A 16077-nucleotide genomic window follows, 5' to 3' on the forward strand; every position below is an offset into this window, starting at 1 on the left:
AATGTGATTTATTTAGAACACATTCATCAGTGTGTTCAAATATTACCCAGCTATACTTGGAAACAAAATGCATGAAATGAGAAGCAAAGGAGAGGAAGAAAGGAGAGAATAGCTTCTCACTCCTTTTCAACTTCCTTGTTCTTTGTGGTATTTTTTTTTTTCTCTCCCTGTAATGCTTAGTTATCTTCTCAGGACTCTTCTCTCCCCTCTATCACTGCATTTTATTTTATTCTTCCTTGCCTGATTCAGCCCTTTATTATTTCATTGTTGTATTAGGTGAGCCAAAGCTTCCCTTTCAGTACAGAATTGATTGCTTCCCCACAGGAGTATCAGAAATCAGCAGGGAGTTGAAAAGATAAACACGTGGAGCCAATGTTTCTCCAGGTAGAAAAAAGAGGTGACAATATTTCCAACAATAATTACTCATATCCATCCTGATGGAAACACATAGACAATAGAATTTATAAGAAAAAAAATTAGCAGAACAAAATAATCTCTGTCATGGAAGTCTTAGCAAAAGCCATGGAACTTGTCAGTTCCTCTGCTTTATTCAGTCTGATAAGGCCTTGATGACTTTGTTGAGTCAAATAGAGAAACTGTTGTTAACCAAATTAAAAAAAAAAAAAATAGCAGAAAACACTGTTTAGGCATTTGCTTTCTAGGAATCTGAGAATATTGTTATTTATTGTCTTTTTTTTTAAGTGTAGTTTTATACAATTTGGAATCCTTTTATACTCTGAATATCCAAAGACATTGATATTTTTTCTTCAGCTCTTTAGAATTTGATCAAATACTTCGTCACAAAGAAAGGTATGTTACAACAGGAAAAAAAAAAGACTATTTCAACCTGAAAGACAGTGAATTAACACATGGCAGGTGATCATCAACCCTAACCTTATATACAATATTTAAAAACATATAAGTGGTTTATGAAACTGCCTTGCAGTATCAAATGGGAACTAGCTGTTTAGGAGGTAATGGACTTAAACACCCAGTACCCAGATCTGTAGAGGCTCTACTTAGTAACACAACACTGACCTGTCTTCTGCCTCATTGACCACTGGAATTCAGTCCCAAGACAGGCCAGAGAGATGGGTGCCTCAGGAAGACAGTTTCAGAAAATGATAGTTGAATAGGACAGGGAAAAGGAAGACCTGCTTGATATCATGTGGGTACTGTCAAAAACTCAGATTTCCACATCCTCACTCAGACAACTGTCCTTTTGAGGAATTAAATGAGCAAATTAAATCAAATTGAATTACAAGTTACAGAATTAAATTAGTCATATGTGTTGGATTAATTCTGCGGTCCACTAACTCTGGTTCTGTTTTACTAGATTCTCTCTCAGGTCATTTATTCCATGTTTCTCTTTTTTATACATTTCTTCTTTTATTCCTTTAATCTCACTTGTAGAATCACTTTCTAAATAACACACATATACAGACACGTGTGCATGCATACCTTTCCAAGATGCAGATTCTTTTTTTTTTTTTTGTAATTTAGTTGTGTTTAACTGAGCTACTGTGAAAGGAACAGAAGTACTTTTCAAGTCAACAGAAATCAAAATTTTTTACTGAAATGAAATACAATTGGAATTTATATTTTAAATTTGATGAAAATATAATCCATGCAAAACCATCTTCTCCAAACTAGGATATGAATCATATATTGCTATTGTAGTAGAGGATCAAACAAATTAAGGAATCTTTCACTGCACAAGCCATTTCAAGTAGATTGAAAAAAGCCTCAGAGAGTATTAAACATGAACCTTCAATGGGTGGAGTTTGGATAACTTAGCAGAGAATTCCCTTGCATGCTCTGTCTGGGAAAATTCCAGAGCTGAAAGCCCAGATTACATCATACATGTACTGCAAAATTTAAGAATAAAACAGAAAACTATGAATGGAGCAGCCAGAATCCTTGCACAAGCCAAATGATACATAGAAAAGTAACTCTAATTTTTGAGTTTTCAAATTATGGTGTTAGAAAAAATGTAAAGATTAGCTGGGATATATGACTCCCACTTTTTACTTTAATCATTACATCTTACTGTTACTTTCAATTCCAATAATGTTCTAATTTCTTCTATTTTTTATTAATTTTTCCTATTTTCACATAACATTTGGTTTTCAAAATTCTCAAAAATGACAGACTTTATTTTCCTCTTTCTTTTTTTACAAAAGATAGACATAAAATCAGCTGATGATGCATCATTTCAGTGTCTCCTCCTCATTCCAAAATTCCATACTTCACTGGAGTTACAGTATAGGAAAGATTTCTCTCTTATGAAAGTCAGTCAGGGTTCTCTGATTCATCCCTTTAGACAGCACTCCTATTAACAGACAGTCTAAGTGTAAGTTATAAATGTATGAAAGCAAGGACTAAAACCAAGACAAATTAAACACAATATTTTGTTTAACAGCTCTCGCCTAAGAAAATCATGACTTATTGAAGTAAATAGTATGTAGCTATTGAAGTACAGATCTCATTTGTCTTAACAGAGTTCTTAATACTGAAAAAACTTTCCCAGACTCCTTCAAACAAGCACGAGCATTTTGTCAAAATATGACTTTGCCATTTCTGTAAAACTTACACTGTAGATCTGTAGATCTTTTTTTATTCAAGTTTCCAATTGCTTAGTGTGCACTAAGCCTTAAAACCTATTTGTGATTAAATGTGATAAACAAACAAACAAAAAATTCCCTCATTTCTAGTCATACACTGCATGTCTGAAGCTGAGCTATTACAGCCTAATTACTTCTGCATCTATGCTTTTAAGTGGGGAGCAGCCAATGAAGTTGTTCCCAACCCAAAGCTCTTCTGCCCTGCTGTGCTCTTACAGACACAAACTACACACAACCACAATGTTTCCATGGGGCACCACTACAGAGTGAGGCTGCAGGGCCAACAGAAATTGCAGATTTACTGAGTAGGTTTCCCAGAATCTCCCGAAGCTCATCCCCTGCTCATGAACCCTTGCCATTTCAGTAGTGATGGCTCTGGGTGTTAGTCTACTACAATACTAATATATAATACCACCTCCATAATAAAATGTCCACCACTACCTTCAGACTACCTGTAGATTGAATTTTAGATGCAAGTTTGAAATGAGATATTTTTTTTTTTGGCAACACCTGCACAAATGAGAAAAAGATGCATTAAATATTTCTGCTAACAAAAACAGAAACCCACATACCAAAGTCTAACTCTTCTTATTATATCTTGAAGAGAAGGATAAATTATTTCTTCATTTACTTTTGATATGAAATTGCAAGGTAGCTGCTAACATTTCCTAGACCTTCACCACCTGGACTTAGAAAAAAAGTGAAAATTTCAAAAATGCTTTACTTAGCTCATGTAAAAAATGGAATATAAACTTTAGAGAAGGGCAAATAAGTTGAAAAGACTTGCCATTCTCCTCACTGAAAAGACTACAGTAATGGTCATATTTGACATATAAAAGCTTAAAACCACTGTTATGAAATATTTTCCCAAGACTATGAAGCTAGTATAACTAAGTACAATGTTAATTTAGTTATCTTTTCTCTAATGCTGTGATCAACCTATAATGTCATCAGTGTTGACAGGGAAGCTTAAAATCATTACAGGTAATATTTAATGCATTAGAATATTTTAGCAAAAAATACAAATACTGTAATAATTTTCATACATTTAGCCCTTGTCAAAGTAAAATAAAATGTCCATTTTGTATGGTGAATTGAATGGAACTCACTTGCTTTGCTTTTCACATGTTATTTCTACATATGGCAGGATTTGTAAAACTTGATGACAATTCCAGAAAGAAAATGGTTTGCACTTTGTATTTGTACAGAACAGCAGGCAAACGTCTTCAAACTCTACCAAATGAATTGAAGAATAATTCATCTTTCTCACGGGCCGACTAGAAAGTGATAGCTCATAATCAAGATCACAATTTTTTTGCACAATTTTTTTACATCACACACAGTCTACAATATGGTCACCTGCAAGAGAAATTTCATTAGAGCTTTCTCTCAGTTGTGCTCTGCCATACAGGAGGCCCGGGCTTCATTCTTAACATTGTAGTCTCTGGAGTAGTAACAGGCTGCACTGGCCTGTGATTTGAGCACCAAAACAAGAGAGCACAGCACTCCTCTCACTTTATTGCAGAGCTCAGTTCATAATTTAAACTGTGATGTCCTTTAACTCTGGTTTTAATTAATCTGCAAAAGTACTGGGTGTTCTATAGAAGTAGGAAGGAGTAAGAAATAATCTCTGTGGTTCCAAGAAGGATAAGGAAGATGCTGGGAAAATCATAACTAATGTGGTTTCAATGTAACACATATATACTCACTCAACCAACCACACCAAAATGCTTTTTCCTTATGCTTATTACGAGCAAGCAGGAATATCTGATTTTTTCTGATTAGCCAGTAAAACTGGTTTAACACTCAGTAAGAATGTATATATTGTTTAAAACAGGCACTAATATTATTTGGTATTACTCCAAAGAGGAATAAAGATTGTCACTGACCCAGAGTGCCACTTGGCAATAGGTATAACTTTTTTTCTTAAAGGCCTTCTATGCATAACCTTTAGGAGTTAGTAAAAACTACCTGTTTATAAAACCATGGTGACCACAAGTGCTTTCACAAATACTGGTTAGAGAGTAGCCATAATTTTTTAACATAAACCTGTTGATTACAGATGGCCTAGATTTAGGTTTCCTGAAAAGAATTTCTTCAGTTTTCAGATACGCATTGGTCATGGACACAATGGTACTAGCCAGACGGGCAAAGTACAAATAGCAATGTGTAATTGCAGTGTTTCTGTACAGATTCTATCACAACACTTAAAAGAAATCACCAATGAAATGCCCTAATGCACTTTGAAGAAATAGGCAAAGCTAGGAATCACAACTGCAACATTTTACATTCAGGTCCGTCTTTGTCCTCTGTTAAAATTCCCTTAGAGTAGATATTATTTTTCATGTAGTACATCAAAGGATAATGTCTTGCCAAATGTTTCTTTGAGATTATTATAGAACTTTGAGTTTCATTCTGTATTATACTTATCAGACTCCTTGCACGGTGTGATTCATCATCACCTACCTCCACTGTGTCCTCTTTAAATCAGGCCTTCTTACTACAATATTCACTTGCAATATTGAGAACTGTGCATCCAACAAGAGAGATTCACTCCCTCAACCTGGCAGAAATTCCGTCTTAAATTTACACAATAGAATTATACTGTTCAGTAGGGCCTTCATCCTGCATGCTGTTGCGTACTAGAAATTTCCAAAGAGATTTTGATAACAACTAAGAACATTATTCACCTGGCACAGGACCCTAAAAACTCAGAATAAGGGTGGTAAAGGAAGAAAATAGGTGAAAAGACATTCAGAGATGTATATATTTTTCCCAGTTAAATAATCTTAAAATACTTCTATTCAGTTGCCAATGCATAAACAAGTTTAATTTGGCAGAACTTCTACTTGGAAGAACACAGTGTCCTGAAGCTGGTTTTCTTATGCAAAGCCTTCCTTTTAGCTTTCAGCGTGCAAGGTATACACCATTCCTATACCAATAAGCTAAATCCAGAGAATGTATATAAAGGAAAATGGTGTACATTTGTTATTGGTAAATGAGTCTGAGTTTAAATTAATGTAAACTGGTTACTCTACAGGGAGTCTCATTGTCACGCAAGTTACAGTAACCTATACTCTCCTCTGATTTGGCTGACTTTGTTCTTTCTACTTTTTTAAACCAAAATTCTTGGACTACTTCCTGCAAGTTACTCTGTTAACAATATTTTGATTTCCTTTTGCACATAGGGATACAGCTCTGATTATAGATATTATAGATAGCTAAGCATATTTCATAGTTATGTCTAGGAGTACCAGAACAACTGAACTGGAAACCACTAGCTTTGATATAAAGATTAATTTTCTCATTGACAGTTATAAATAACAAAAAACAGAACAAACTTTTCAGCTTTGTCTAATAAATTCAGTGATAGCTGAAACTCCTTGCAAAACTTTTCCTGGCATTGTGGAATACATCTTGCAATATAATAGCAACAATTAAAAACATCATTAGAAGGAATGGTCTTGATCTTGCATTAAAAGTCAAACACCCTTGTTTGCCAGTATGCTGCTTACATAAACTAAAATGAAAACTGTTGTTCTTCAGTAATGATCCAAAACGATTTAATTATTCTCTTTAAAGTGATTCTGTTTTGGACCATCACAGTAAAATATTGCAAGAATTTAAGACTTTTAACAAATTGTTGATGTTTAAAGCCACACTAAAAATGAGCTATATCCAAATACAGAAAAAAACCCCAATATTTTATTTATAATCTTAATTTAGCATTTGAACTACAAATTCTGGTTCTAGAATTGTTTAAAAGATCATGGGTTTTATAGGTTTTCACCAAGTAAATTAATTTCTTGGGTTTTGTTTTTTTTTTTTTACTTTTTCTTCCATTTTTTCACAGAATGGTGCTTTCAGTAAATACAGAGCAAATCATTACATGGAAAAAAAAAGTTTTGCTTGTTTGTTTTTTTCACTTGTAAAGTTGATGTTATTATTTCATTCTCTATTGAATAATTTCAAAAATGGCATGAGAAAACAAAAGAAAAAAGAGAAAAAGTGACAAAATAGACCGAATCTCACCACTAGAATTCACCATAAAAATTCCCAAAGTGTAACAGAATTCTTACAAAATTTCCTAGACCAGTTCTTTTAGGGAATCAACATCTCCTATGAAAAATATGGCAAATGGGAATTAGGGTAGGTTGGGGAGGAAAAAGGGAATGAGGAGGGTAAATAAGTGCAGCAAAAACAGGTTCTGAGGAATACACATAATTTTGTCTGCTTTAGATCACAATAGAATTTTTAATAAATAAATTTCTTTTTCTTTGTAAAGACACTTTTTTGAAACAGTAGATTTAGCCCAGTCATTTGTGTCATTTGTTTTATAAACCATCTTTTGTTGTCCCCACCCCCACCCCATAATGTCATAAATGTTTTAGATTTGAGTCTCTTGTACATTGTCTTTTGAGTTCATTCGGATCAATAACGGTTCATGCACTGAACTGTGTATTGAATTTATTGTGTTAACTGTTGTTGTGTGGTTGAAAGGAGACTTATAAGAGTTAAAGTGATTTAGGTGCTCATGCTCTATTGCTGGCATGGGCAAGTGACTCTCTATGGGTGTGTCACCTGTAAGCTCATCATCCACATTAATGATCTCTACAGTCCGTGTTGGAGCATGATGGTTCTGCCGGTGATGCTGTTTCCTCATTTTGTAGAAAATTACCAACATCACAGCAGCCATGAGAGTGATAGCCACAAAACAACCAATTATGATTTTGGTAGTCTTCATAACTTCATCTATTCCCGGGATCCCGTTGTTTGTGTCCGTCACAGGAATGGTGAACATTTTTTCTGTTGATCTTGTGCTCTGTGGAGTGAGTGAGGTTGTCATGTTAGTGGTCTCCCAGTTGGTAACTGGTGTGGGCCCAACCTGCTCTGTGGTCTGTGCCTCATCCTGAGAAGGTTCCACAGTCTCTACTGTGACAGTTGAAAAGTATGTGTAGCCAGGGTTATCCAGGGCAGTCACATTCAGTGTGGCAGAAGCTGTGGTATTCCCAACAGAGTTACTCACCATGCATGTATACAAACCCGTGTCTTGCACAGTTACTTTTGTAAAATTTAATGTGCCATCACTGAGCACAGCAATCCGAACTCTGTATGCCCCATGCGTCATAACAGATCCATTTGGAGTAATCCAGGATACAGAGGTCAGGGAGGTTGATGCCCGGCATTTCATCTCTGCAGCCATGCCTTCTGTGACGTTGAGGTCTGCTGGTGGCTCCACTATGACTGGAGCGTAACATGTGAAGTAATTCAGGTCCAGCTCACCAATGTACCTTCCTTTTAAACTGGGAGGTGTGTGGCAACGGGCGCAGCATGCAGTATTGGAGGGTGCCTTGTCTTTAATCCACCAGCTGAGCCAAAGGATATCACAGTTGCAGTTCCAAGGATTGTGATGCAAGTGGATCCTTTCTAGGCGGAGTGGTGTGAACAGGTCATGAGGCAGCAGTGTCAGATTGTTGTGTGCCAGATTGATCTCTACAAGTGACTGAAGGTTATCAAAAGCATTCCTTTCTATCACTTGAATCTGGGACTGTATCATCCACAATTTCTGAAGATGCATTAACCCTTGGAAAGAACCTGGCCGGATGGCAGTTAGGTGATTCCCAGAAAGATCTAACTCATCCAGTTTTACAAGTGGGGTGAGGTTAGGAATCTCTCGAAGATTGCACATGGCAAGGTTCAAATACCTCAAGTTGGACAGACCTTCAAAGGCACCTTCTGAGATGTATGAAAGCCTTTTCAATTCCCCCAAATCCAACCTCCGGAGAGAAGGGATTCTGTTAAAAGCATAAGAAGGGATGCTCTCAATGGGGTTGTTTCTCAACCACAGTTCCTTCAGTTTTGACAGGTATACAAAAGCCCCATTTGGGATAGTGGTCAAACGATTGTCAAAGAGTTCCAAAGTGTTGAGATTGGCCAGACCATTGAAAGCCCCTATTTCAATTGTTCTGATGTGATTTCTGCTGAGCTGCAGGATTTCTAGGTGCCTCAGATGCTTGAAGCTATTAACTTTAATGATTTGGATCTGATTCTCATGGAGATTGAGTAACCGGGTGTTGGTGGAGATGCCGTCTGGTACGTCTCTCAGATTTTTCCGTACACAAATGACTTTACTGAACTGGTTGCTGCAGGAGCAGACAGAAGGGCAAGTTTGAGCCCTCACTAGACCAGCCACCACAAGAAGCTGAAGAGCCAACAGCACCACAAGCAGGGGGTCAAATAGGGCCCTGTTAAACCTAGGACCTATCATTATCTGCTGTGGATGTAAGGTCATCTTGTTCAACATTCATAATTTATTTGGTGTTGGTCCTTCTGGAGTTTGAATAGCCTGAAAGAAAGAAAGAAGGGAGAAGGAAAACATTAAATTAATCTCAAATATTTAACTGTGCTCTCTAAACAAAGACTTCTCCTTTCAGTCAACTCTACAAAGTTCATGAAACTCTGTAGTGAGAATAGCTATAGAAATTCTAATGTATTGTTTCCTGTACAGCTATGCATGTGAGCTATAATTGGCAATGAGATAAGAAAAAGACAGACACCAACTTTTTCTGCTCATGCCAATGTATAATGCATGTAGCTGGATGGCAGATAAAAAGTTAAACCACAGTTGATACCTAAAAGAAATGTTCTAACTCAAGGGGGAGAGTTGAAAGAAGTGACAAGGGCCTCAAAAGGCAAAAATGAGTAAGGTAGGAATCATCAGAATATTCAAGGTGTTAATCTTCTTGACACATTATAAGACAAGACAACAGATAATATGAAAAGCAAGTGGAGACTCCTGTTTTGTATGGGTGAAAATCTTTGTCTATATAAATGTGATTCCTGCATCAGTTTAACTAGAAGTAAAGCCTTTAATACTGAATGTAGCAGGTCATGCAAATGTCAAGGCAAGATCTTGCCTATTTCAAATTAAAAAAATAAAATACGAAGGAAACATGCTGAGCATCAATTCTTCCCTACCATTAAAGAGCATCATCCAATTTCATGATATTTCCTCCTCAATTCTTTTGTTTGGCACCAGCAGCAGAGAAACACTCATTAGTAAATGTGTGCTGAACACAGAAATAAGAATAGCCATTTAAATGCTGAAAAATATCTCTGTAGCTTCAGCGTTGGCAGTTTCATTGGCACCTCTAAAAAAATCTTACAGATCTCACTGTAAGGGAAAAAAAGACTTTTACACTACAAATTATCATTACCATTGTAAGGATTTCAGTCCTGATTCATTTGTGGTAGTTCTTAAAGCCCCCAGCCCTCAGTTCATTTTCAATCTGCTGCTCAGTGCAAGGTCCCTCTGCTGTAGAGATTAATGAAATTTCCTATAAATCAGCCAAAAGTGAAGTCTTATAAATTACAGCAAGCTTAAAGCATATTTATAACCTAGAGCACCCAGATGCATAATACATATATTCAGTAAAAAAAAACACTGTAAGGCAATAGTTTTCCACTCCAGGCTCCAAATTGTTTCATTTTGTGTAAAAAAGCCATCTTTAAAAAAAAAAATACAGGAAAAAATATATTAACTTGCATATCACAGCAATTCATTTAATGAAATACTTTTTTTCTGATTATATATTCAGACAATGTGTTTTTGAGAATTCATTTCTGCTTTTTTAAAAAACTTGTTATAATGGTTCAGAGCTAGCAAGTGCTCTCACCTCACTTTTAATAATTTACTGCAGAGAAAGCCAATATAATGGTTAAAAACCTGTGAATGGGAATTGGAAAGTCTGGTCTGTATCTATTTGATCAGCTCTGTAAGTGTTATTTATAAAACATCATTTCTTGTTGTGAAAGATTCATGAAACTAATGTGTCTTGCAACCTTGAACAAGTCACTCAACCTCTCTTTCTGTGGCTTACACTTCTGTTGTATGACTCTGGAGAACCCTGTGACTGTAGTGTTAGATGTTACTGCTCGCACCTCTACATCCCTTCCCTCTGCCAACAACTGTACTTCTGAACATCAGCTTCATGGGCTTAGGATAATGTACTAGATTAGATAAGGGGTGGCTGCTGTACACATCTTCCTTACTGCAGGCTTACAAGGTCACTTATCTCTTCAGAGATGCTGAGCACAATATATGGAGAAACACTCTCAAACTAATCACTAAGATTCAAGATCCCTTACATCAAAAATCCAACTGTAGTAAAACTATCTGCAAAAAGCGGGTGAAAAGGACCTGGTTCCCATCTTTCTTACACTGTCATGAAGAAGAATCTGCCCATTGTGGTCAAAAAAATTACATCAATGAGTCTAATATCAATTTCAGGCTCCTTAGTTAAGATCTGTGATCTATGAATTTTGCTGTTGAATAGTAATTAACCACCTTCTGTGATATTTAATGTGATTGTATTAGCATTTTTGTTTGTCACTAGTTGTTTTTTTTTTATTCAATAGATTTGTCTTTTCTTTCCTTACTAATTTTTAAAATTCTTCTAAAACTTATCCCCTAAGGACTTGGACTGAATAATGAATTCCATTAACAAGTAATAAAACAGATACAGAAACACACCAAACCAATTATTTTACCCTTGCACTGGTGCAATGTTATTGTCTTCACTGGAACTGAGATGAGAACTCAGTCTACTACATCCAGCTTCAGAGCTGCCAGTTATCATTGTATAGCTGATGTGGCAGTGGGAGCACATGTGGCTTGTAGAGATACAAGGAATCTTTTCTGTTCTATCTCAGACCCATTCATTATTGAAGGCCAGCTTTGCAAGATGCCATATGGTTTCTCTACCTTTCTTTTTGCTACTTTCCACTCTCATTCCTGTATCCTGGATACCCCGAAGGACCAGGAAAACTATGGGATTTGTAGAACAAGAAAATATAGGGAAAAGAAGAAAGGTCACGAGAAAGCAAGTGCCCTCAACATCAGCCAATGTCTGCATAAACTCCCTTCAGTTGTTTCTTCGACAGCCTCCATAAAGCTGATGATGCCAAACCATGCTGCAAGCTCGCCAAGGCACTTCCCTCCTGTTCCAACTTCTTGCATCTGATGGTATATCTCCCACCATTCCCTTCACCTACTGCTTTATCCAGTAAATCTTCCCTTTCCGTCACTACACTTATGCTCCATGGGTAAAAAAAAAGATAAAAACTTTTTACTTGAATACAGTACTTCATTACAACAAATAAATTATCCAGTTTTGAGACTTATCAGCAAAAATTGTTCAACACAAAATGAAATATTTCCATGTCTCAGCTGCAAAAAGATTTTTAAAAGAAATGCTTTTGTTTTATATTCTTAAAATAAATTCCCTATATTCCTCCCATGTTTGGTTATTGACTTAAACAATGAATCAGTCACACAGAACAGCTCTTTCATTGTGCTGAAGGCCAAAATTGCCTGTGGCTTTTACATTTACCTTTTTCCCCAGTCCTGTGCTAGGGATGTCTCAATCAAACATATGCCTCTGAACTATGATCTATCAAAGACCATCAGGGAATTCTGCAACCCTCAGGTTTCTCAAAATTCAAATCTGTGTATACTTCAAGTACCAGCTTGGTCACTTATTAGCTGCTATGAGCATATAATTTTGAAGATAGGATCACCATTTTGTGAGATGTGGATGGAAAGCTCTAGATACGTTTTCATGTCTTGTTGTGTTTGATTTTTCTGTGTCTAAGCTGTATCTTGTTTAATATATAAATCTATATTGCATTCCTCTGGAACATTTTCTGGGAGGCAGTGAGAGCAAATCTTAGCTTTTGTAGCCACCATTTGATTTAACTTTGGATTTTTCCCTCTTCTTTGGTAATACAGGAAGCAATATGCAGTATTTAGCATAAGACCACACTAACTGGACTTGGTGCTGCTAAAGTACAGGGGAGCTGATGATTCAAAAAAGCCACCATGACCAGCAGAAAATATGCTAGGCAATGCCTTGCAAGTCGTCACTTCCAGCCGATGAGCTTTGCGTGAGCCTAACATACTGCAGTGAGATTCTTAGTGGCAGTAGGAATGTATTAAAAAGGTCCTTTCTTTTATATTGGTGGTTTTCCACAGCTCAGAGCTTAAGTATTTGGGAAGTTTTGGTGCAGTCGTTTCACATCAGGGCAATTTTAAATCATAAATACCCTGGAAATACCCTGGAAAAAATTAGCTGGCACAAAAACACAGTGGAAAATTCATTTAAAGCCTTGAAGAACATTATGGAAATATTTTAATGGGCTTTACATAAAGACCCATCTGGAACTCTGTACTAGAATGATTTGCTATTCAGTATCTGTCTGTTATGCTAGAGACACGTGAAGGTTTAGCTTTATAAATCCACACATGGAACACAGACCATCAACCAGCTTCTTTAGTCTTTGTTGACAACTCTTTGTCTTCTAAGCGATTTTTTTTCCTTTATTTTTCTAGTACCAAAATATCAACTCTATGGTCAATTCAATAACACTAGTGCCCTCTGCTGTATAGATTTAAAATTTAGTTTAAAATGCTAAGAATTTCCTTACTGCACAGTCAGTTCCCCAGACAATTATTAAATGTGTTTCCAAACATGACCTTAAGTTTGTCTGTGGCATTACACTCATTACCAAAGATTATATCATCTGTCATTTTAGTACAGTAATGTATATTCTTTTTATGGCCATGGAAACATACGTATACATATATGGAGAGTTATTTGTTTTGTTTTCTGTTTCCACAGAACTTAAAAAATCTTCTCTCAAATTGACATTTGATATGCATGTTCTCTTCTCTATAGCTTATCTGATACTTACTTAGTCTCGATGTACTACACATTTTGCTTTGAGCAAATAGCATTGCCCTCTTAAGATCTAATGCAGAAGACAAAGCAAGGAATGACAAAGCTAATCTACCTCTGCAGATATGCACAGTGCAGCCTTCCTTAGGGACAGCTTGAAGGATGCAGTAGTTATGTTATTGAAAGGTAACTTTGCCAAACATGTATGCAGAGATGTCTTCCTTATGGGCATTGTAATGGAACCTGCAATTCATTTTTCTATTTTTTTGTAATTAGGTCTTAGGCCTGATGTGCTTTGATCTCTCTTTGTTATTTTACCAGGAGAAACTGACGATAGTCACTCTGATCTCTGAAGGATTTTCCTGTAATGGTGGGCTTTGATTACAAAAGAGAACTTCTACACCATGCCCAAAGATCTGCCTAATGAGGTATGGCAGGTGGCAAAGATATTTTCCCAAGCTCCCGTGACCCTTAGATGGATCACTGGCAGTTTACTTGCTGTTGGCAACTCATGCTTAGCTTTCTGTCTAGTCTGTGGGTCTATAAATAACTGTCTCAGCAGCGGAGCGGTGCAGTGCAAAGGCCATGGCTTTATCCCAATATACGGTTCATGATACAGCATGATCTAACACACTTTGGCTGATGCTGTACATCTGCCATTAAAAAATGAGATGTGATGCTATATCTCACTGCACTGAAAATATAGACAGAATCTATCAGATATCAGGTGATTAAACTACCACAGTAAAATTAAATCATCACAAGTACATCACAGTTAAATCTCAACTAAAACACAGTTAAATCATCACAACTCTCCCTCAGCCATGTGCCAAAAATCTCAGGATGAGGAGCATTCAGATCACTTTTTATAACTTTTTTCAAGTTGACAAATATGTGAATGCATTCAGAAGATGCACCTTTGCTTCACTTTATATAGTGCAGTTATGTATGCTGTACACCACACCCTTTTAGAGAGGTTTTTGAGAGAAAAACCCTTTGGAAAGATATCTGCATTTTTCGTAAACAAGCCACTCTACAGTTGCAAATTAAATGGCAGATTTCCAAACATATGAAGAGGAGCTAGGTGCATCAAGCAGCTAATTATGCTGGGAAGTCTCTTCCAGTAGTATCAGCACCAGAGAACTGAAAATAGTTTCTGTATGGAACACAGCATGGAGTACAGCAATAAAAATAGGTCTAAATCCCAGGATGACCTTATGCAGAACTGAGTCTTTTGACTCTCTTTTCAGGAACTCTGAATGCTCTCAGGGCCTAAGACTGATCCTCTTTTGGCAGCAATGCCAGCAGATGAAGCCAAGGGAATTTCAGTGTAGATACCAGGAGACACACAATCTGTTTTAGCTCCACAAAATACTGAAACACATGAGGGTAAACCCTCATCCCAGAACAGAGACTGAACTGTGGGCAGGGAGCTCCACAGGGGTCAGAAATCCTCTACCAACATCTGCTCTGCAAATGCTCCTGCAGCCTCAGATGCATGTCCCCATATGGCTGTGAAGGGTTGGGCTGATGGAACCACATTGCTAGCAATTCACTCACCATTCCCTCCTGCTCCCCTCTGTGCCTTTTCTGTCCTGAAATTCCTTTCCACCTGGCTGAACCCCCGAGGACTAGAGCTTTCAGTTCAAACACTTTGCATGCCGTACAATGACACCATTCTTTTTCTCTATTGAATGTCTTTGCCACCAACAAAGGAACACATTATGTTCTTAATAGAGCATTACAATAATCATCATGCAAAATCAGTAAACTGGGTTACAGTAGATCTCATATCTTTCTTTTTCTAATCTTATTTTTTATTTTTCTTGTGGATTAGCTCCTGTCTGAGGTGTATGGTTTTTTTTTAAACAGACTGTTTTACAGTGAAAACCCATCACTGCAACTATATAGCAGTGTATCTTTTCCTCCATTCTTAAAAATCAGTTTTCCCTTTTCACTGCCGTAGGACTTTAAAAGTCTCAATAACAGTTCAGGGAACTATTGCAATAATGACTAAAAACCTTGGAGGTTTCAAAGCCCAGCAGCTTTTATCTATTTGGTTTTTATTTTATTTTTAGTTAAATACAGTGGAGGCCAAAGAGGGCTAGATAGGCAGCCCTGCAATGCAAACTGATTACTCATGAGACCAGATAAATCAAAACACTCACAATGCAAATTATTCTCTTTGCATGTTTCACTGTTTCACTCCGGGACATAGTCGGGATTTTCTATGGCCCCTTGAAGCATGTAAGTGTAGGAGGCAGAGTGGATATTGCTGTACCACAGATACTTCCCGGTTCTTTTCTGCAAGCCTTTTAAGACTCAGCTGACTCACTAAGACACTGACCTGAAAGACCTAAATGTGATTGGACACATTCAATCCTCCTGAATCACCACTGATTTCAGGGGAGTTCAATCAAGGATGAGTTTGATCCAGTCTGCCTTTTTCTTCTTTTCTTTCATTTTGTTACACAGAAAACAGCTTTATTTCACACCCCTCATTCTGCAGCATGATTTCATGTTTCCTCTGTCATGTCTTCCTTAAAATATTCTCTTTAACTTCAGGTAACAGAAATGAACATGAAATAGACATTTTAAAAATGAGAATTTTAGTGTGCATTGGTCCAGGCAAAAATATTTGCATTTTAGCTGCAAATTAAGACATTTCACAGTGTTTTACACAACATCAGTCTGGTATATCCCTTTATTTATTTATT

General features: G+C 36.8%; 1 protein-coding gene across 14 annotated transcripts in view; it reads right to left on the bottom strand.

Annotated features, from left to right (window-relative positions):
- Positions 1 to 1026: 1026 nt before the first annotated feature.
- LRRC4C (leucine rich repeat containing 4C) overlaps positions 1027 to 16077 on the bottom strand; it is a 582163-nt gene continuing 567112 nt past the window's right edge. For all 14 annotated transcript variants that reach the window (XM_087745991.1, XM_087745987.1, XM_087745986.1 and 11 more), the window contains one exon: positions 1027 to 8970. In XM_087745991.1, coding sequence (XP_087602117.1) covers positions 7012 to 8928 — 1917 coding nt within the window. In that variant the 5' untranslated portion in view covers positions 8929 to 8970 and the 3' untranslated portion in view covers positions 1027 to 7011. The remainder of the gene's footprint in view (positions 8971 to 16077) is intronic.

Source organism: Nipponia nippon, unplaced genomic scaffold (genome assembly GCF_047370975.1).
Source record: "Nipponia nippon isolate SJK-2023a ecotype South Korea unplaced genomic scaffold, ASM4737097v1 scaffold_10, whole genome shotgun sequence".
NCBI lineage: Eukaryota > Metazoa > Chordata > Aves > Pelecaniformes > Threskiornithidae > Nipponia > Nipponia nippon.